The 23,146-nt window shown below is 45.2% G+C and overlaps 1 protein-coding gene across 2 annotated transcripts in view; it reads right to left on the bottom strand.

Moving 5' to 3' along the window:
• Nucleotides 1-21,958, bottom strand: part of ZC3H3 (zinc finger CCCH-type containing 3) — a 276,522-nt gene extending 254,564 nt beyond the window's left edge. Inside the window, exons 1-3 of one of the 2 annotated variants that reach the window (XM_083621938.1) lie at nucleotides 21,770-21,958; nucleotides 19,147-20,545; nucleotides 16,888-17,084 (exon numbers count right to left, since the gene is read on the bottom strand). In XM_083621938.1, the coding sequence (XP_083478064.1) occupies nucleotides 16,888-17,084; nucleotides 19,147-20,545; nucleotides 21,770-21,815 (1,642 nt within the window). In that variant the 5' untranslated portion in view covers nucleotides 21,816-21,958. The remainder of the gene's footprint in view (nucleotides 1-16,887; nucleotides 17,085-19,146; nucleotides 20,546-21,769) is intronic. The other variant, XM_083621937.1, reaches the window with a different exon arrangement.
• Between the last annotated feature and the right edge of the window lie 1,188 nt (nucleotides 21,959-23,146).

The following is a 23,146-nucleotide window of genomic DNA, read 5'->3' as shown; positions in this document are numbered from 1 at the left end:
TGATCCCACACAACTTCTGAGGATCCTGCAGAATATTTCCCCCCAGAATACAGTTGGCATAAAGAGGGACAGGAGGGAAAGGGTTAATGTAGAGGGGGTGGCAGAAAATTGTGCAGAGTTGCTGGGAGAAACAGGAGACAACAGAGTGAGAACCCAGCACGAAATATTCATATACCGCTTTGGACTTTTGCATCGCAACAATTAACTTACTTTTTTTTTTGTTTACTATTATCAAAAGTAATAATTATTACTGTTGCAGGAAGCAACAGTCACAGCCCTTGATGCTTCTATGCTTTTGGATGGGAGCTTGCAACTTATCTTTTGAGCCTCTCTGTAAAAACACCAGGACCCAGAATGCTGGCTCTCACTCCAGAGACCACTTCTACTTTAAGTGGGTGGGAATGTGGAGCAGCCCAGTCAATGGTTATGAAACTCCTTCCCACGGGAGGTCAGACAGGCCCCATCTCAGATGAATTTTAGGCAGGCCTCAACAATATTTTTAATCCTTTTTTTTTTTTTTTAAATATTTTTATTTTTCCATATAAACACAATACAACAAACATAAACATACAAAAACAAAAACAAAACAAAAAACATGTATCATTTCATATCCTAATTTCATATCCTATCTTCCCCGACTTCCTCATGCCTCCCCTTTCTGTATTCCAAATTCTTATCGATTGTTCAGCAAATCTTCCCTTATTTTAATTTAAATTTAGACTATTCTTCCTTATTTTCCTTGTCTTAACCATTGCTAATAGTAACCATTTACTTTCCAGTCCAACATCATTCTAACTTTCATTAACTTTATGATATTTCTTTAAATAGTCCTTGAATTTTTTCCATTCTTCTTGCGCTGCTTCTCTTCCCTGGTTTCGGATTCTGCTCGTCATTTCTGCCAAGCCCATATAGTCTATCACCTTCATCTGCCATTCTTCCAGTGTGGGTAGTTCTTGCGTCTTCCAGTACTTCGCAATGAGTATTCTAGCTGCTGTTGTAGCATACATAAAGAAAGTTATATCCGTCTTTAACACCCCTTGGCCGACAATACCCAAGAGAAAGGCCTCTGGTTTCTTGGGGAAAGTATATTTAAATACCTTTTTAAGTTCATTATAGATCATTTCCCAGAATGCCTTAATCTTCGGGCAGGTCCACCAAAGATGAAAAAATGTACCTTCAGTTTCTTTACATTTCCAACATTTGTTGTCAGGCACATGGTAAATCTTTGCAAGCTTGACTGGGGTTATGTACCACCTATATATCATTTTCATAATGTTTTCTCTTAAGGCATTACATGCCGTAAATTTTATCCCGGTGGTCCACAACTTTTCCCAATCAGCAAACAAAATATTATGACCAATGTCCTGAGCCCATTTAATCATGACCGATTTAACCGTTTCATCTTGTGTATTCCATTTCAGCAGCAAATTGTACATTTTGGACAAATTCTTAGTACTGGGTTCTAACAGTTCTGTCTCCAATTTTGATTTTTCCACCTGGAAGCCAATTTTACTGTCCAGTTTAAACGCTTCATTAATTTGATGGTAGTGGAACCAGTCTCTCACCTTCCCTTTTAATTTCTCAAAACTCTGCAATCTCAATTTGTCCCCTTCCTTTTCCAAAATTTCCCAGTATCTTGGCCACTTGGACTCCATATTTAACTTTTTAACTGCCTTAGCTTCCATTGGCGACAGCCACCTTGGAGTTTTATTTTCCAGCAAGTCTTTATATCTGTCCCAGACATTTAGTAGTGCTTTTCTGACAATATGATTTTTAAAACTTTTATGTGCTTTAACCTTGTCGTACCACAAATATGCATGCCACCCAAAAATGTTATTAAAACCTTCCAAATCCAAAATGTCTGTGTTTTCAAGAAGTAGCCATTCTTTCAGCCAGCAGAAAGCTGCCGCTTCATAGTAAAGTTTAAAGTCTGGCAGGGCAAACCCCCCTCTTTCCTTTGAATCCGTTAGTATCTTAAATTTAATTCTGGGCTTTTTGCCCTGCCAGACAAATTTAGATATGTCTTTTTGCCACCTCTTGAAACAATCCATTTTATCAATTATTTGCAATGCTTGGAACAAAAACAACATTCTTGGCAATACATTCATCTTTATAGCTGCAATACGGCCTAACAAGGAAAGCTTCAAGTTGGACCAAATCTCCAAATCTTTTTTCACTTCTCTCCAAGTTTTTTCATAATTATCTTTAAACAAATTCACATTTTTAGCTGTCATATTTATACCCAAATATTTCACTTTTTTAACCACAGTCAACCCTGTCTCATTCTGGAACCTTTCCTTTTCTATCTGTGTCAAATTTTTCTCCAAAACCTTTGTCTTAGACTTATTCAATTTAAATCCTGCCATTTGACCAAACTCTTGAATTATTTCCAAAACTCTTTTCGTGCTAGCTTCTGGCTCTTGCAATGTAAGTACTAAGTCATCTGCAAATGCTCTCAGTTTATATTGTTTAGCTCCGACCTGAATCCCTTTAACCAACTGGTCCCTCCTAATCATATTAAGCAAAACCTCCAGGACCGATATAAAAAGTAATGGGGAGATAGGGCACCCCTGACGTGTCCCTTTTTCAATCTTGAACTCTTCTGTAACCACATTATTTACAATTAGTTTGGCTTTCTGTTCAGAGTATATTGCACCTATACCATTTTCAAACCCTTGGCCTACCCCCATCCCCCGGAGGTTCTTCAACATAAAACTCCAAGAAATGTTGTCAAAGGCTTTCTCGGCATCCACAAATATCAAAACAGCTTTAGTGTTTATGTTCACTTCCAGCTTTTCCAAAATGTCAATTATATTCCTTACATTGTTCGACAAGTGCCTTTTTGGGAGAAAGCCCACTTGGTCCCCGTGAATCTCCTCCATCAAAACTCTCTTCAGTCTTTTTGCCAAAATATCAGCAAAGATTTTGTAATCCACATTCAATAACGAGATGGGTCGGTAGTTTTTAAGTTGGGTCTTTTCAGTCTCTGTCTTTGGTATAAGTGTAATGTAGGCCTCTCTCCACGTATCGGGTGCCCTTTTCCCTTCCATAATCTCATTGCAGACTTCCTTCAAAGGTTGTATCAACCCTTCCTTCAAAACTTTGTAGTATTTGGAAGTCAGTCCATCCGGTCCAGGGGATTTGCCCAGCGTCATGCCTTGAATGGCATCTTCTATTTCTTGTGCTGATATCTCCTGGTTCAATATTATCTTACTTTCATGCGAAACCTTTTTCAGCCCATTTTCCTCGAGGAACTGTTGTATGTCCATTTCTTTTTGCGGCCCTTGTGTGTAAAGTTGTCTAAAGTAGTTCTGAAAACAATTCCTAATTTCCGCTGGGTTGCTTATGTTTTTTCCTTCCACTTCTATATTTGTTACCGTGTTGAGTTTTTGTCTCTTCTTTATTTGCCAAGCCAGTAACTTGCCACATTTATCAGCAGATTCAAAAGTCTTTTGTCTCATTTGTTTAATTCTCCACTCTAATTCTTGATTCATCAGTTCCATATATTGTGTTTGATGAAATTTGATTTCTCTTAGAATCTCTTGGGATTTTGGCTTCGATCTTAATTGTTTTTCCCCTTCTTTTATCTTTTCCAAAATTCTCTCCTTTTTCTCATTTTGCTTTCTCTTCTTTAAAGTATTTTGCTGAATCAAAAACCCTCTCATCACGGCTTTGCTTGCGTCCCATACTATTCTTTTTTCTACTTCAGACCTTAAGTTGATTTCAAAATAGTCTTTCAAGGTTTTTTGGGCCTTCTTACAGATCTCCTCGTCTCTAAATAAGGTGTCATTCATTCTCCATCTGAAGGAACCAGTTGTTGTTTGCCTCATCACCATCTTTACAGCATTATGGTCGGAGAAAGTTTTTGGGCAGATTTCTACTTTTTTTATATTCGGAGCCATACTGCTAGTCACCCAGATTTGGTCAATCCTTGTCCATGTCATTTTGGCTTCAGAAAAGAAGGTTCCCTCTCTTTCTAATGGGTGTTTTGTTCTCCAAATATCAATCAAGTCCATATTGTCAGTCATTTCAAAAAAAGTCTTTGGTAGTCTTCCATCTTTTGTTATTACCTGTCTTTGTGCCTTGTCCATATTTGTTGAAACCACTCCATTCATATCTCCCATCAAAATTAAGTTGTAATCCATATGGTCCATCAAAATTTCATGCAACTTCTTAAAGAATTCAGCTTTCCCTTCGTTTGGTGCATAGATTCCCACTATCAAATACTTCTCTCCTTGAGATTGAATTTCAATTGCCAAATATCTTCCTTGATCATCTTTAAAAATTTGTTTCGGTTGCAATTTTTCTTTTGCATAGATCACCACTCCTCTCTTTTTTACTCTGTCTGAAGATATAAATTCCTGTCCCAGTCTTTTATTTATTAATAATTTTCTATGTGCTCTTGTCACGTGGGTCTCTTGTAGGCAAATCAAGTCCAATTGGTCTTTCTTTAAGGCATGAAATATATTTTTTCTCTTCCTGGGAATATTTAAGCCATTACAATTCCAGGTTAGAAGTTGCAGAGCCATGATGGGATTATTTACTCCTTCCTCCTACAGCTCCCTGTTTTTGTTCCTCGTCTGTCGGTGGTACCGTGTTCGTGTCCAGTGATGGATGCCCTTGTCCTGGAAATGTCTCTTTCTGTAGGTCTTCTTCGTGTTCTCCCAAGAACTTGTCTTTATCACTTACAGTCTTTATTCTTCTCTTCTTTCCCTTATATTTAAAAGACAAGCCTTGGGGAAATTCCCACCTGAATGGTATGTAGTTCTTCTTCAGCAGTGTCACCAGGTCTTTATAATGTCCTCTTGCGTCCAAGATACTCTTAGGGATGTCTTTAAAGATCTCAATAAAAAAGTCTTCAATTCGAAGGGCTGTTTGGTAGTGCAGGTTCAATATTTTATCTCGCTCCTCCTTTGATCTTAAGGTAATAAGACAATCTCTGGGTCGATTTCTCTTCTGTCTTATTCCCAATCTAAATGCACTTTCTATCTTAAAATCTTCTTTCTTCAGCTCCTGCTTCCAAAAGTCAGAAAATTCTTTTGTCAAATCATCCACCAAGTTCTCTCCTTCCTTTTCCGGCACAAGTCTGATCCTCAGGTTCCTCTCCTTGCGTTGCATATCCTGCATAGAGAGTGCCAGTTCATATTCATCCAATTTCTTGTAAACTGGTGGAAATTTTTCCTCCGCAGCAGTTGCAATTTCCTTAGCTTCCTTGGCTATCTTTCGTGTTGTAGATGAATCTTCCAATAATTTCCCAATTGCTTCTGCATTTGAGTTCACTTTATTCCCTAGGTCAGTTATACTTTTAGTATTTAGGTCAATTTTCCCAGAGATTTCTTCAATTTTTTTATTTGTTTCAGCAACTTGTACTTTAGTTTCAGCAACTTGCAATTTAGTCTCCGCACCTTGCTTTTTTAGTTCCTCCAAAGAGTCATTTATCTTCTCCAATACCTTGGCAAATGATTCTTCTGTAGACATTGCTTTCGCTTTTGGCTTTGCAGCCACTATAGTTCCAGAGGCTCCTGTTACAGAAGCCCTTCTTTGCATGTAAGTGTCAATTTTGTATTGTCTGCCAGATCTCAAGGTTGTTTCTTGTAACTCCCCTTTCTCTTTACCATCTGCCATAACAAAGTCTTTTAGTCAAGGTCATTCCCAGACTTTGAAACTCACAAACAAAGTTCTCAAATTTTAAACTCCACTTGTTGCTGAAACAATTTGTAGGTCCTCTAGGGGGCGTAGAGTCAGTTCTATACTTCTCAAAGTAATCCCACACTCTTCAAAAAAGAAGGAATAAAAGTTTCCTAGTCCCTTTCAATTTTTCTTTCCTTTTTCAAGGGGATCCCAGTCAATAGTGTCCTGTAAGTAACTTTGTAATGCCACAGAAACAGTGTTTCAAATTGGAAGTAACCAAAGTCAATTTGAGATATTTTTTAGCTTCTTATAGCAACAGTCCTTAGCCGGTTCCTTTTCTCCGGCAGTCCGATCCCAGGTTAAAGAGCAGCGATACTTAATCCAATTCTTTTAAATTGGCAGGGAAACACTTTTAAAATCTTCTTCCCCCTCCTCCTGCCTTCGGGGGGGGAGTTCTTTGCTTTGGTGGTGGATTTCTTAAATCCCGCAAATTTCCTCTCAAGCAGTTACAGCTAGAGTGCCTTTCGCTTTGATCTTGCTACAGAACGGAAAGCAGACTTCCTTTTTAGTGCTTGTCCGTCTCGGTGCCCAATTTCTTTACTTTTAGTGTCCAGTTATATTTTAGCGGTCAATCCTACTCACGGATAGTTGTTCTTTTAATCCAATTTCCCGGGAAGAAGTCAGCGCTCTCCGCTAATGGCGACGCGGCTTCGCTTCGCAGGCTGGGTGAAGACGACTCTCAGCACCGCTCCAAGACCCCTCCGCTCCTCCGGAGCCTTTAAAAAGGCTATTTCGCAGCGTCGGGGGGGCGCAAAGGTGCCCGCCGAGTCTCCAGTTCACAGGCAACGCGCCTGTGATTTTTAAGGGTCCCCGCTTCGCCGTAGCTGACAGGACCCGAACCCACGAAGCAGATCTCTCCCGGAGCTCCGGTTGAGATCCGCCATTAAGCGCCGGCGCTGACCGGAAGTCCTCCTAACAATATTTTTAATCCTTTAGGCTTTTAATTGTTGTAATTTTAGCCATTTTGGTTATTTGCTTTAATTCTACAGCCATAGAAGCATAGAATTGCAGAGTTGGACAGCATTCAATTTTATTTTATTGCAAACCACCTTAGGGGTCTTTGTTAAAGCTGAAAGACAGCAAAAATGTACAATGCTGCAAATCGTATGGGAACCTTACATGTAAGCAAAGTTGGGGTTCAAGAGGAGGAGCTCTCTGCTCAATTTAGTCACAATGCCATGGAAAGCTGTTGAGATGATGGAAGCTACGAAATAATGAAACAAGAAGAGGAGATTGGCTCTCCACAGTGAGAAAGTGGGGATTGGCATCTGCACCCACCCATCCCAAACTGAAGCCGCTCCAAGTTCTTCAAAAGACACTCGACTGTTCAGAGATGCTGGAAAAGGCGTTTGTTGAAGGTAGTCCCGAGGGAGAGAATAGGCAAGACAATGGCATTGCCGTGAAAACACAAATATGCAGACTGGAGTGACAAGGGTCGCCTGGGGCAGAAAGCCGCCCAGGGTGTAGGAAACAGAATCACAGAACTGCAAAGTTGGAAGGGGCCCCCAAAGTCATCTAGTCCAACCCACTTCAATGCAGGAATTGTGGCCCACGAATTTGAGACCATCCGCTTAGCTTTGCAAACGTGCTAGCCGTTTTGTCGCTGCACCGCTAGGAGGACAAACGCCACCAAGAGATTTATGGAAGAGCAACAGAAACAAAGAAGAGGAAAACGTGAGTTAAAATCAAGTTAATTTAGACGTTTAAAATAGAAGGCAAAACACACCCGATATTTGGGAATTGCCCAGAACCCAGGGAAGGGAGGAGGCGAAAGGATCCCTTAGCAGAGCTTTCCGAAAACATCCTTCCGAGAGAGGCTCTCAAGCACGCTGGAACGGTCCCCCGTAAAGTGCCAAGGAAACCCAACACTTGTCACCCCAGCAGGCTGACGTAAGAGGCAGCGGCTGGGGATCGTGGCCAAGTATGTGAACTTTCTCAACTTTGACAAGCGAGGGGGTCCAAGCAGCTCCCTTACAGCATGGCTCCACCAGCAAGAGCGTAATGATCTCTAAGGAAAGGCAACCTGTTTCTGACAGCCACGGCTAGTAGCCATAGGGCAGCATGGCGGTGGGTTAGCAAACTCCGTGGAGCAGCCAGGTGGTATCCAGGCAGGCTGGACTAAAAACAGGCCGCTAAGAATAGAGACATGTGCGAGACTAAGCCAAGTGTTGCACCCGATACAACAGACTTTCCCATAACGGACGGAAAGGTGGGGAATAAGCATAGAAGCTGCCTTACACTGAGTAGGACCACTGGCCCAGTACTGTCTACACTGGCTGGCAGCAGCTCCCCTGAATTTCAGGCCTGGGATAGCTCACTTAATCTCCGGGTCGCGGGTTTGAACCCCATATTGGGCCAACGATTCCTGCATTACAGGGGGTTGGACTGGATGGTTCCTTCCAACTCAACAGTTCTACGATTCTACCTGGAGAACAAGGTCAACAAGCACGAAGAAAAATAAAGGTTTTAAAAACAAACCAAAATAAGTAAGTCTAACCACACAGCCATATTTAAATGCCCCAGCCTCTCTCACACACCAGGATGTTTTTGTATGTATTTTAATTTGCTTTTCTTCTTGCTGCTAACCTCCTTGGGAACTCGATTCTAGGCTGCCGTACAAATGCCTAATATATATTCTTTAAATGAATATTTGTGTCTTGTTGCTGTTTTTTATATTAAAAAATAAATTCCAGTTATGTTTGCACAACACTAGGATGTTTTATGTATGGCAGCTGCTATTTTTGGCAGCTGCCAAAGGGGGGGGGGGCTGATCTAGCTTTAGCCATGCACAAAAAAATCATATTTACCTATGACTAATTGAACCAGAATGTGAGAGGAGCATCCCACTGAAAATAATGCCCTGCTAACTCAAGCAACATCCACATTTGGTTATTTTAAATTGTTTTCAATGCTGTAGCCTCCCCTGGGACCTTAGGGTGAAGGGCAGATAATAAATAAATTATTATTACCATTATTTATAATAATTGTTATTATGTGCACTGAACTGACACCCTGAGATTTTTGATCCAGCAAAATTTTTCGCAGGCGGATTCTCTCTGTCTGCATCAATGCAATGGGAATCCTACCAGAAAAAAATGAGCAACACTTCCTTGCTCCACGAAGGCTAGCCATGAAAGTTTGCAGGTGAAAAACCTTTGCAGAATCAGGTCAAGACAACCGTAGGTCAGAAGTGAAATTCTGAAAATGAGGCCAAATAAACCCCCACCGTGAACATCTTTTAATATACTCAGTATGGAATTGAGACTTGCTTTCCCATTTCTGTTTGAGACCGATTAGCCAGCCACGCACAGGAAAATAACATCTTCGTTTTGCACAGACGCACTCCCAACAGCAAGCTCGGGATTCTCGTTGTTTCAAGATATTATCTCGGCAATCTCAGCGTTTTCACTCCCTCATCTTCCGTCATTAGAAACTTGAGCATGAAACTGTAATTAACCTAAGCAATCCTCATTTACTGCAGATCTTGAAAGGGGTGGGAGGGGGGAGGGATACTTGTGAAATTAACAATAGCATGACACAGGCGGAGCACAATCCGTCGTCTCCTCCGCCAGCCCCATGGAATCGAAGGCACGACATGCAACTTGCAGCTGTGCTCCGGCAAACTTCCACTCTCTGTATCTTGCATGTTCCTGCTGGGTTGCACCTTCATATTTCCCCTTTCCAAAGGACATGTCCCTGCAGCAAAGGAATCGTGGATCTCTCCGATTCCCCAAACACAAGCATTCTGTGCTTATCCGTTTTTTGGAACTCTTAAGCATCTAATAATCCACTCCAATAAAGGCTTACACGAATCCCAAATTATGGGATTCACATGCCCACCCACCCAAATGCCATTTGGCACTTTCAGTTCTGTTGCCTTCACACAGGCTCCCTGAACCTGCAGTTCTCAACTGGGACGTCATGAAGCTTTAGTGCAAGGCAGAAAAAAATGCATATATGCTGTATCACTGTATTTTTAAGTGCATATGTACACTTAGCAGAAGGGGAGACACACAACCAACTAGTCTGTCTGTGCAGTCTAAGGGGAGGAACAGAAAAACATTTAAATTACCGCTGGTTCAGCTGAAATCGGGAGCATTGTTTGTTTGGGATTCTAGTGCACCAGGTCGTAGGCATCTGAGTTTGACTAGGAGAGGGAAAGCTCACAGAACCAGCTCTTTCCACCGGTTACCAAAATCGCGACTGCCCTGTCATACGAGTTCCCAATCAGACGGCCCAGTGGCAAGTTGGAAAATAACCTGGGCTCCTCAAAGCTCTGACACAATATCCGGATATTGGATTTAGCAATGCGACTGAGTTGGAAAGCAGGAAAGATGACCTGCAGTTCTCACGCAGAGCTACTCGAGATGCGCAGGACGGTAGGAGCATGGAGAGCTGGGAGGGAAAGCCCACTCCCTGCTCCACACGGATCCTTCCATGCGCAAAAGTTATCCATCAAGGCAGAAGCTGGGTATTTTGCGGTTCCCTGGCACCAAGTGCTCTGGAAGCCGAGGAGACTTCTATTGCCTTTTAAATATTACACTATCAACAGCCTGCATCCTTCCACGCATGAACGAAGGCACGTCAGTTGTGCCTTGCGGGGGACATTACAAAGGAGGGACACACAGAAAAACACACGGCTCTTCTGGCACCTTTGTAATATTCTGCAATTCCCCACGGGCAAAGAGAGGCAGGCCACACTGCTGAACAATGCAGTTTTGAATTCAATTAAAGTGATTATCTGTTGTGCCAAATAAATTGTGTACAGCATATATCCTGTAGCACTTTACACCTTCGGGCTCATTATTTCCTAACTGTTTCCTCCTGTTTATGCGCTTTCAAATTAAATCGCTGATAATATGCGCCAAAATAAAAAATGAGCACACCTTGTCCGAAGAAAATTGATTCTCCTTTTCTCCTGAAGCGGGCGATTGCCAGGTTTTATATACTCGGTTCCTGGCGATCATTAGTAATTCAATTTTCTTTTTATTAGCCCCCTTATCTGCTGAGCAATATAGTGGCAGAGCTGACCTCTTTCGCACGGGTAAATGTTTAAAATCTTTTCCCTGATTAATTTTGCCAGTTAAGGAAAAGAGGAGAAATGGCCCGGCTCTTAGCCATCACAATGAATATAGCTTAATGTTGATTGTGATGGAATTTCTAATGCCAAGGAAATTGATTGAACGCAGCAATTATGCCGCAATACTAACTCAAGGGAAATGGGATAGTTTTCTCCTGGCCATAGTCTTTTGGTTATTTAAAACAATCCAATTTGCAAGGATAATTATATATTAGTGTTTTATCTGCCACTTGAAATGAACATGGGAGTTTTGATACTGGCCCAGCATTAGCAGGTTATTGCTGCAAATTACTTGATATCTGCTTTCTTTCACATAAAGAGGAAATTAGGCAATCAATTACCAGAAAAAGGTGGACGAGGGAGAATGAAAGGGGCAAGACTGCCCTCTACAGGTCAGAGGGGAGGAGGCGTCACGTGAGCCCTTGCCGGAATGAGGACGGTCCTGTCCCGACTCTGTGGCTGTCAGTCAAAGAGTCTGGACGGGCACCAATCACACAGGGGGGTCACACCCCCACGGGCACCCTCTGGAAAACACCGCAAGCAGCTGCCTGCATGCACAAGCAAGGGAGCCTTTGCTAGCAGGCGACGCTAGAGAGAGAGAAAGTTGGGAGACAAGAGGCGGCGGCAGCGTCGCACCAAAGTGTTTGCTTTATAAACCCTCAAAAGAATCACGCCCGGGTCTTGTACTGAACACCCAAAGCTCCAGCAGATGTCAGCAGAGTCGACGCGAGCGATCGGAGAAGCAGGGGGAATGTCACAGCATTGATTTTACTGGGGTGAGGAAAGGTTCACAACGCCCGGCCGCTCGAACATGACCCCCCTTCCACGCCGCTGCCCACTTGTTTCATTAAGGAACAAGACTCCCCCAGGGGCCCAGACCCTCGGCTGCCAACGGCAGCGCCCCCTCCCCTCCAGTACCAAGCACCAGGCAGGATGAGGCCTTACATCAGCCAGGCAAGCTGCCCCAATAAATGGTCTGCCTTGAGGTCGGTGCACCGCTCCGGAGGTGACTCTTGTGCATACAAAGTAGAGTAACTTATAATAATAATAATAATATATATATATATATATATATATATATATATATATATATATATAAATAAATTTTATTTATACCCCGCCCTCCCCAGCCAAGACCGCGCTCAGGACAGCTAACACCAGGTATAAAAAGCAATTGATTGAAATACAGCTTAAAAAACAAGATTAAAATACAACATTAAAATGCAGCCTCATTTCAGCAGAAACTCAAAAACTTTTTGGGGGATGAAAACGTCAAGTCTTCACCAAGGCTAACTATCCAGACTGGTCCTACATGGGCCAGAAAAAAGCCAGGGAAGTCCCCAAATAGGAGTTCCAACACAGAAGGAGAAAGGAAAAAAGAAAGAGGGGGAGGGAATCAAATTGACTCCAAGCCAAAGGCCAGGCGGAACAACTCTGTCTTACAGGCCCTGTGGAAAGAAATCAGATCCCGCAGGGCCCTGGCTTCATGAGACAGAGCGTTCCACCAGGCCGGAGCCAGTGTTGAAAAGGCCCTGGCTCTGGCTAATCTGACTTCCTTAGGGCCTGGGACCTAAGGCTGTTGCTATTTATGGACCTTAAGGTCCTCCGTGGGGCAGACCGGGAGAGGCATAAAAGCGTCTTATAAGGATGCTGGATCTTGAGCATAGGTTTCCAGGCAATTTCAGACCTCCTTAGAGCACATGCCCCATTTGCAATTTGCAAGCATGAAGAGCAAGATCTCAGATTCGTCGGAGACCTGAACAGTTATCATCAGCCTGACCACAGAACTGAAGGATAATAATCTGTTAAGAATCCACCTCGACAAACCGTTCTGCAACTCCAAGCAGGGGTGGGGAGGTGGGCTTCTGCCCCCTCTAAAATAGCAAAATATATTGCTGTTGATAGTCTATCCTGCTATTGGACACCCACCACTGGGCCAACCGCCCGAAAAGACAGAAGGCAATTCACAGAAGCCAGATCATGCCAGCCTCCCACTGCCCCAAAAGTCACACCCAAGTATCTAGACAAGCCCAGATGAAGGCTCAGTGAATTGGTTCACACCATGTTACACCAGAGGTTTGGGATGGCCTGGACCAGAAGCTGTCTTGCATCCGCATCCATGAAGACAGTGCGAAACGTGAAATGGAGCTCCACTGATCACCTATTTTGCCCAAAGCAACCCACACAGTTTTGCACACTCTTGAAGCCACCATAAATCCAAATGCTCCCCTTCAACACACTGAATTTATCAACACAAAGGTCTGGCAAACAACTTGCACATACACAGAGGCCATACAACATTTTGGTTTGTCCCCATTTCGTCCAAAGCAAAAAAGCTGTGGGGACCAGTTAGGAAAGAATTCGTGATATTAAACTACAGCTTAAAGTTGGTTTGATATCCTGATTTGTTCCAGTGCTGGCACCCAAGGCTTCCTGTTTGGGAACATAAAAAAGAAAACTATGGCGTGATAATAATCTGAGATTAAGTGACTTGCTAGACAAAAATGTCCCCAAGCAACTTGCAAAATATTTATAAGCATAAGCAAAAATACATTCTAATATACCATATTTTTCCGTCTGTAAGACGCCCCCAAGTATAAGACGCCCCCAATTGTGGGGGGCTCAGATTTAAGAAAAGGGGGGAAGACACTATCCGTGTATAAGACGACCCCTAATTTTGGACATTATTTTTGAGGGGGGGGGACCTAGTCTTATACACAGAAAAATGTGGTAAATACTTTTACAGAAAACGCATGCAAGTCATTAAAAATCCACAAACCAACACCACTAACCATACAAGCATCAAAAATCTTCACAGGCCCAACTAACATAAAACAACATAGTAATGAGGGGAAAGGTAAGTTTTTACCAGATGCTGAAAATATGTCAATGAAGGACCCAGAAGGACTTCACTGGGTAGAGCTTTGTGCAAAAGGGGTGCCACAACTGAAAAGACTTATCCTCTGAGCCTTCCAAAAGGAGGATCCTGGAGAATCATAGAATTGTAGAGTTGGAAGGGACCCCAAGGGTCATCTAGTCCAACCCCCTGCAATGCAGGAATCTCAGCTAAAGCTTCCATGACAGATGGCCATCCAATCTCTGCTTAAAACCTCCAAGGAAAGAGAATCCACAACCTCCTTTCTTGGAGCTCGAAGACATTGGTTCGAGTCCTACCATCCGGAGCAGGAGAAAAGAAGCTTGCTCCATCTTCCATGGAACAGCCCTTTAAATATTTGAAGGTATCTATCATATCTCCTCTCTTCCGAGCTAAACATACCCAGTTCCTTCAACCGTTCCTCATCAGGCTTGGCTTCTAGACCCTTGATTATCTTGGTTGCCCTCCTCTGCACATGTTCCAGCTTGTCAACATCCTTCTTAGATTGTGGTGCCCAGAACTGGACACAGTATTCCAGATGTGGTCTGACCAAGGAAGAATAGAGTGGTACTGTTATTTCCCTTGATCTGGACACTAGACTTCTGTTCATGCAGACCAGAAGAGCATTCGCTTTTTTTGCTGCTGCATCACACTGTTGGCTCATGTTAAGCTTGTATCCCAAGGAGAGTCCCAAGTGCCTATCTTTCACTTTCTGATTTGAGTTACTCTTTTTGCAAACAGAGTAGTGACAGGGTTGCATGCACAGGCAAAAGTCCCAATCATATATTGGTTTAATAACCCAATATAAAAAACATCAGAATGAGTGCTTCCCAGCCTGTGGGTCATGAAGCCTGTGCAGGTGGGTCATGGGTTATAAGCAAACTCAAAAATAATTATTTCTTGCAATCCCTAATGGTTGAGATTAATACCTCTTGCAGATTTTTGTTTCGTTGGCATATTTTAATGCTGTGCTGACATTCACAGCTGAACATAGGAAAGGTTCGAACCTTACATTTCAACCCTTGGGAACTGCTTGTTGGCAGCAGAGAAGAACTAAGGCAGGAGTAGGCAAACTAAGGCCCGGGGGCTGGATCCAGCCCAATCGCCTTCTCAATCCGGCCCACAGACAGTCCGGGAATCAGCGTGTTTTTACATGAGTAGAATGTGTGCTTTTATATAAAATGCATCTCTGTGTTATTTGTGGGGCATAGGAATTCGTTCATATTTTTTTTTCAAAATATAGTCCAGCCCCCCACAAGGTCTGAAGGACAGTGGACTGGCCCTCTGCTGAAAAAGTTTGCTGATCCCTGAACTAAGGTCTGAAATTCATGTAGATTTGGACTTGTGGATTGCCATACCCAAAAAGCTGGGAGCCACTGGTCTGAATGAAGCCAGCAGCTCATCGAGTTAGGGAGCATTCAGGACCGATTCCAACATTCTTTGTAACAGCCGGATCCTATGTGAGCCTGCTCAGAAGTAAGTCCCGCTGAGTTCAATTCGACTGACTCAAAGATGTTTAGAACTGCTACCTAAAAAGTCAGAAGTCACACATGTCCACATGTCAAAGACTCAAAAGTATGGAGGAAAGGAGTGTGGGAAATTTATTCTTGAAAAGAAGTCACACATAATAGTTACTGGTGCAGCAGCCTCTTTTCAGAACTGTGAAACTGCCAGAAGATTACAAGTGTTCCGCACTTGGCCAACCCTCAGGAAACAGCTACAAAAACCACCCAGTTGCCAAGAAATTCCAGGATGACACTTCCCAAAATACTCCCTGGTTAAGAGTCTGCCTCTTTAGTGTACTTAGTTGCTGATAAATCAACATGTATACAGGTGGAGTGACAGCGGCGAGAAAATGAACGACAAAGTGTGATGCGCTACAAAACGCAGTCGCTTCTTCCTAAAAGCAAAACTACACTAGGTTTTTAAAGTTTTCTTCACTTTGCCAAACACATTAAAGAGTGCATAACTACCTCGAATTGCTCAAGGATGTTATGCTTCGCTTTACATTTACTTGGATTAATTCCATACAAGGAACTGAGCATCCTGGAGACACCTGGACAATTTCTAGGACCCTTTAACAAGCAAACAAGGCGCTCTGGCATTTGTGTGCAACGCTTTGGCGTTTTTTAATCTAAAAAATAATAATGCTCCGCCTTCACCAGACTTTTTATAAATAAGCCTACATGATTACTTCACATCAACCTGACACTTGAGATGCTGACTGGGCCCAGAGGGACCCTTAACCCAAAGCACTACCAGGTAGCAGGCGGCTGTTTTTTCATTGAATTATCCTGCCCATACCATCTAGGAAGTTCACAAATCAGTAAAATGCAATCTAGCCCCATTCCCTCCCACAGCACCCCAACCCCCAGCCGGTATTAGAAATTGAGATATGTTAAGCTAGGAGCCAAATGGCTCTTTAAACCAGGACCACAGTCACCAAAATGAAATGTTTAGTTCCCATTTTGGGGCCAGTCGGCTCAAAAGTCGTGCCAGAATGCTCAAAGAAATGGAACGAGATACGGTTCAGTTGGGCTGGAAAAGCAAATTGGTGGCTTACACTGCCGGCTTTCCAGGAAAAAACTCACACAGAGGCCATGGCCAAGGGCCAAGCCACGTGAAGAAGACGAAGAAGAAGAAGAAGAATAGGAGGCGGAGGAGGCGGAGGAGTTTGGATTTGATATCCCGCTTTATCACTACCCGAAGGAGTCTCAAAGCGGCTAACAGTCTCCTTTCCCTTCCTCCCCCACAACAAACACTCTGTGAGGTGAGTGGGGCTGAGAGACTTCAAAGAAGTGTGACTAGCCCAAGGCATAGCTGTCAACTTTTCCCTTTTCTTGTGAGGAATCCTATTCGCAAAAAGGAAATTTCCCTTAAAAAATGGGAAACGTTGACAGCTATGGCCCAAGGTCACCCAGCAGCTGCATGTGGAGGAGCGGAGACTCGAACCCGGTTCGCCAGATTACGAGTCTACCGCTCTTAACCACTATACCACACGTAAGATACGTAAGAACACGTGACCAATATGTGCAACCACAATCCAGTTTTTAAATCTTTGTTAGGGAAAGGAGTCTTGCAGCCAGGTCTCCAACTCTTCCAGCAGAGTTGGCCAAAGCAAGAGAGAGAATCTCAACCAACACCATGCTTCTCCGAACCAGACCAACAGGAGTTCCCAGGACCAGGTGCTGGTGTATTAAAAAGCACAACAGTAAACCAAGGAACAGAAGCTTGTTCTTACCTTCTTTGGCCAGAAGGTGGGTCCGGGATGCTGGCAGCCGGCGCAGCCTGTGCTTGCCAATCTGCACCAGGCCTTTGGATCCGGCTTTCCTGGCAGTGGGCGATCCCCTTCCCCGAGGAGAGTTCCTTTTCCTGAGACAATAGCGGCTTCTCAGAAGCACGGTAGGGAAGGATGGGCTCCTCTTATCAGTCGGGGAGCTGGAAGGACAACAGAAGCAGTCACTGTGGTGTAGTCCTCAAGCACATCACACTCGGACCATGAGCGGATTCATAGGGCAGTCTCACATGGGCGGGGGGAGCTCTCAGCCAAAACCCCTTTTATGCTATCAGGGCTCCAGGCAGCTGCAGGAATGATTCAACACAGCAGCCTCATAGAGAAAGGTGACTCAGATACACTCACAGATGAATGGAGCTTCATCCACTAATAGCTCCACCTTGCAGGTCCATCTTACAAAAAGCAAATCCAATGAAAGTTATATGTTCTGCATATTTATACTGCTCAGCAGTATAGTGTATAGTATAGTAGTATAGAATTGATGCTTTTGAATTCTGGTGCTGGAGGAAACTCTTGAGAGTCCCACGGACTGCAAGATGATCAAACCTATCCATTCTTAAGGAAATCAGCCCTGAGTGCTCACTGGAAGGACAGATCCTGAAGCTGAGGCTCCAAGACTTTGGCCACCTCATGAGAAGAGAAGACACCCTGGAAAAGACCCTGATGTTGGGAAAGATGGAGGGCGCAAGGAGAAGGGGACGACAGAGGACGAGATGGTTGGAACAGTGCTCTCAAAGCAATCAGCATGAGTTTGACCAAACTGCGGGAGGCAGTGGAAGACAGGAGTGCCTGGCGTGCTCTGGTCCATGGGGTCACAAAGAGTCGGACACAACTAAACAACAACAACAGCAGCATAGTGTTCATTACGAAGTGGTGCTGGTAAAATAATCACAGGTACCAGCCCATCTTTCCAACACTGCACTAGAAAGTGGTGAAGGGGGACCAATAATCCAAAAACTCATGTTCTGTAGTTGCAATAAGTTGCACCAGAAGACTGAATGTTACTTGGTTTTTGTGGAAGAAATTGTGCAAAATCTGATCTACATGTTTAGCCCTTCAAGCTAGAATCAAAGAACATCGGGGAGTGCGGTGGAATACATGGAAGCAGAGGGTTAGGGACTAGGGACCACAAGAAAGAAATACGAAATACACAAGGGTAGATATTTGAAGGCAACCACCAGAAAACCTCACACAGGCGAATCGCTTGTCTTAATGTTCCATGCACACTGACAGTTAGCACACCAGGGAATAGCTTAGGCTACAATTCTTCAACCTGGCATGCTAGCTTTCTAGAGGAAGGATGTTTCTGATGTGGGGAATAATGCACTCATGCACTCCCAATACCTGCCTTCTGAAATGGTACATGCCCTTATGTGTTCTTGCACCTAAGACTCTGGACTTCAGGCCAGGGGGGGAAATAACCAGGTACCGTATTTTTCGCTCTATAAGATGCACCAGACCACAAGACGCACCTAGTTTTTGGAGGAGGAAAACAAGAAAAAAAAATTCTGAATCTCAGAAGCCAGAACAGCAAGAGGGATCGCTGCACAGTGAAAGCAGCGATCCCTCATGCTGTTCTGGCTTCTGTGATAGCTGCGCAGCCTGTATTCGCTCCATAAGACGCACACACATTTCCTCTTACTTTTTAGGAGGGAAAAAGTGAGTCTTATAGAGCGAAAAATACGGTACTATATGTACTTGTAGAAATCAGAATCTAGCAGGTGAAAAAAACTGGGAAGCATTTTCCCAGCTAGAGTGGATCCCACAGTTGTCATGAATTTGCTCGCTGCTTTACCCACCCAGACACATCTAGTGCCCCAAACATACAATCTACCTGAACTCTCATCCCCAGGCCCTGACAGAGCTCATGCCACACTTTGCAATGCAAAAACAAGTGTTTTCATGTGCCCCAGCAGCTGCATTGGAGTGGTAAACATTACTATAGGGCAGGCACGTTCAACTCCCAAGAGACTGCGATCTACTCACATTATAAAAATACTGGCTGTGATCTACCCATTGTTACTGACAGTCAAAGCTGTTGAGCTTTTTTGTGTAGGGGGGGAGATCACTAAGCATCACACGATCGACCGCGATCTACCATAGATATCCCGCGATCCACTGGTAGATCATGATCCACCTGTTGCTGGACATGCCTGCTCCAGGAGAAAGTCTTGGGAATTTCTCCCAACGCAACCAATAACTTACCATGCATTTCCCTTCCTCTTGATGATTTTGGTCCGGCTCTTCAGTTTGTAACTACAAAACCCACTATTCCCAGAGGGTGATCTCGGGCTGCCATGGCCAAGAGGCCCACGTCTCACAGTCTGAAGGGAAGCACCAGCTCCCACAGAAGGAGAAACTCCAAGCCCAACACATTCCTTACGCTGCCACGTGAACGCAGAGGTGGATGGAGACGGAGACAGCGGGAGACTGGAGGCCTTCCACTTGTACAGGCTGGAAGAAATCCCCAGCTTGGACTGCGGGTTGGATTTCTTTTGCTTTGCTCCCAATTCCCCCTTCGGGAGTAACTTGGGACTTCTCTCTGCACCCACAGCAAACTTGCGTGCATTTTCAGAGGCTCTGGGAGCAGCCCATTTTTTCACAGTACGGGCCGATTTGCTCGGATTCGCCACCCACGTGTAGTTGTTCCTCCTGAACTTTGGAGACTTGATGGAGGCCGGCGAGGTAGGAGCTCCATGGAGAGCAGGTGCTGAATGTTTGTCTTTGGAGAGGCTCATCCCAACAGCTGAAGGAGCTTCCCAAGTTGAAGCAGCAGCAGACTTCTCAGCAAGCCTCAGCACGCTGGGCTTCTCCGTCACTGCAGGCGTTTGCTGCAAACTACGCAGGGCTGGAACCTCTGGTGCTGGTTTCTGCCTCACCAACAGACCACTCGCTTTATGATCAGGCAATGTCAGGGGCTGCTGCTGAGGCTCAGATTTCAACGTAACGGCACTCTCACTGATAGTCCTGCACAAGTCCGGGCCCGATTCCAATGCACCCTGAACAGAAGGCCCCTTCCAACACTCAGCAGGCATGTCAACTTTCTCCTTAGCAAAGGCTTTGCAATGCAGCGAGTGAGGCAAGGTGGAGGCGCTCAGTGCTTTAGTCTTTTTCGAGCCAGCACCCGAAGGCCAAGCAGTCCTGCTCACACATCCTCTAGACACAGCTGGGCCTTCTGTTGCTTCCGCCGAGCTCAGATGGGATCCTAGGGCAGCAGTGCTGGCCGCTGCAGAGCCAGACTGCACCCCAACGACGATATTTCCATCTTCAATGAGGCTGACGCTTCTTCCTGAGAGCGCGGCCTGCGGCTCAGTTGCCTCAGGGCTTGCGTGGCCCAGGCTGGTCCGAGAAGCACTAGCAGAAACGCTGGTTCCAGAACAAAGTGCCGGCCGAGGCGGGACGTTGACTAGAGAATATTTCTTCCTCCAGGAGTTAGGACCACTCTGGCGAGGCTGAAAATCTCTCTGGGTTTGCTGGGAATATCTAGCAGAGAAAGCACCCTGGCTGCTAAAGGCAGGCGGCCTGGGATTCTGCCACTGAGGCCCTGGGGCAGGTGGGGCAATTGGTGTATTCCCATGGATGTTTTTATGGTTGTTGATGAGACCTAGAAGGAGAGAAGGAAAAGATTCCATTAGTTATGCCTTCAAGCATCCCTCCGGCAGTACCTTGAAGGATTTGCAGCACAATTTTATTTCCAAACCAAGACATATCCTGCATAGATCGGCATCGTGCATGTTTCTGCAGGATGTAGCCCTGCCTGTGAAAAGTCATAATCCGTCCCACCCAAACGAACAGAACATATGAAGCCCCATTACAATACAAAAAAGTCATCTTCAACCGAACCCAAATAGATTTAAACCTACCTGCCCCAACCTTGTGCTGGTTAACCATAACCTCCAAAAGCTAGCCCAAAAAGAGAGAGGGAAGAAACGCCCTGGTGCATCTGCAGCAGCACAACCGGATGCCTTCATCTGCCTCAGCTGCAACAAAACATGTCTCTCCCCTATCAGTCTCTGCAGCTAGAGCTGGCGCTATAACTCTCCAACTGTCTGACTTCACCCCCAAGGGCTCTCTCCTCCACCGTCTCCCGAGAAAGACGGATGCCAACCTATATATTTAGTTCTAATTCCATCAATGTCTATCTGTTTTTCAGTTACTGGTTCCCAAACTCCCCCCACCCCACCCCCACCCCGCTTTTATGCTTTCGGTGGTTTTTCTTTTTATCTGTAAGCCGCCTTGAGTAAATAATAATCACAACATTGTGATTAAAACTGCCATTAGTGTTGCTATCACATCAAAACATGATATACAGTGGCACCTCGGGTTAAAAACTTAATTCGTTCTGGAGGTCTGTTCTTAACCTGAAACTGTTCTTAAACTGAGGTACCACTTTAGCTAATGGGGCCTCCTGCTGCTGCCACGCCGCCGGAGCACAATTTCTGTTCTCATCCTGAAGCAAAGTTCTTAACCCAAGGTACTATTTCTGGGTTAGCGGAGTCTGTAGCCTGAAGCGTCTGTAACCTGAAGCATAAGTAACCCGAGGTACCACTGTGATACTATTGTTGGAGCAATGATAATAATATCAATGTGTTGTATTAAAGAAGAAGAATGCAATAATAATAATAATAATAATAATAATAATAATAATAATAATAAGCCCCTTGGGGCAGGGACAGGAGTTGAACCGCCCTGAGACCTCTGGGTATAGGGCGGTATATATATTCAATTAATAATAATAATAATAATAATAATAATAATAATAGAGTAAGCCCCTCGCCCCCCCCTCCCCTCGGGCCCAAGGGCACCCCCGGACGCCTGGGTCCCTCACCTTGAAGCAGGCGAATCTGGCGCCTCAGCTGCTCCTTCTCCTCCATCCCCGGCTCTTCCGGCTCTTCCCGCCGCTGCCTCAGCCGGCAATTCCTCGCCTACCTGCTCCTCACGTCACTGCTGCGCGTCGCCTCCAGGCCCACAGCTCCGTCCGCTTCCGTGTACGTCATCGCTCCGCGCGCCCGGCGGTATTCTTTCTTTTCCTTCCAGGAGCTATTCGTGCGGCCGCACACTTCCGGTTTCCACTCGAGCGCGGCTGCGAAATGCGGGGACGCGCAAAAAAGCGCGTCGCCGAAAGAGACCGCCGGTGCTTCTGCCTACGCAGGGCACTCGGGACTGGTCGCTGCCGCCACCCACTCACCCATCACCCCTTCCTCAGGTCCTGCCGATTGAGAACCGGAAGTGTCCTTACGCGATTCATTAAACTCTGCGGCGCTCGGGCTTTGGATTTGACTGACCTCTGTGTGATTTGCGTGGCCCCTGTGGCTGAGCTTTCCACGCTTTGCCTAAGGCAGCTCCTCTTTCCTGGGTCCACAAGGAGGACCCGAGCGCACAGAATTGTAGAGTTGGAAGGGACCTCCCAGGGTCATCTAGTCCAACCCCCTGCAATGCAGTAAGGCAGAGACTAGCACTTACTTGTGTGAGAACCTGGAGGTGGTTGGAGGATGGATGGCGGCCAACAGATTGAGGTTGAATCCTGACAAGACAGAAGTACTGTTCTTGGGGGACAGGGGGCAGGCGGGTGTGGAGGATTCCCTGGTCCTGAATGGGGTAACTGTGCCCCTGAAGGACCAGGTGCGCAGCCTGGGAGTCATTCTGGACTCACAGCTGTCCATGGAGGCACAGGTCAATTCTGTGTCCAGGGCAGCTGTCTACCAACTCCACCTGGTACGCAGGCTGAGACCCTCCCTGCCTGCGGACTGCCTCGCCAGAGTGGTGCATGCTCTGGTTATCTCCCGCTTGGACTACTGCAATGCGCTCTACGTGGGGCTACCTTTGAAGATGACCCGGAAACTACAACTAATCCACAATGCGGGATCTAGACTGGTAACTGGGAGCGGCTGCTGAGACCACATAACACCGGTCTTGAAAGACCTACAATGGCTCCCAGTATGTTTCCGAGCACAATTCAAAGTGTTGGTGCTGACCTTTAAAGCCCTAAACAGCCTCGGTCCAGTATATCTGAAGGAGCGTCTCCACCTCCATTGTTCTTCCCGGATACTGAGGTCCAGTGCTGAGGACCTTCTGGGGGTTCCCTCTCTGCGAGAAGCCAAGTTACAGGGAACCAGGCAGAGGGCCTTCTCGGTAGTGGCGCCCGCCCTGTGGAACGCCCTCCCACCAGATGTCAAAGAGAAGAACAACTACCAGACTTTTAGAA

Source organism: Podarcis filfolensis (assembly GCF_964270895.1).
Source record: "Podarcis filfolensis genome assembly, chromosome: 7".
In the NCBI taxonomy this organism is placed as follows: Eukaryota; Metazoa; Chordata; class Lepidosauria; order Squamata; family Lacertidae; genus Podarcis; species Podarcis filfolensis.
This window is presented reverse-complemented; position numbering and strand designations above follow the sequence as displayed.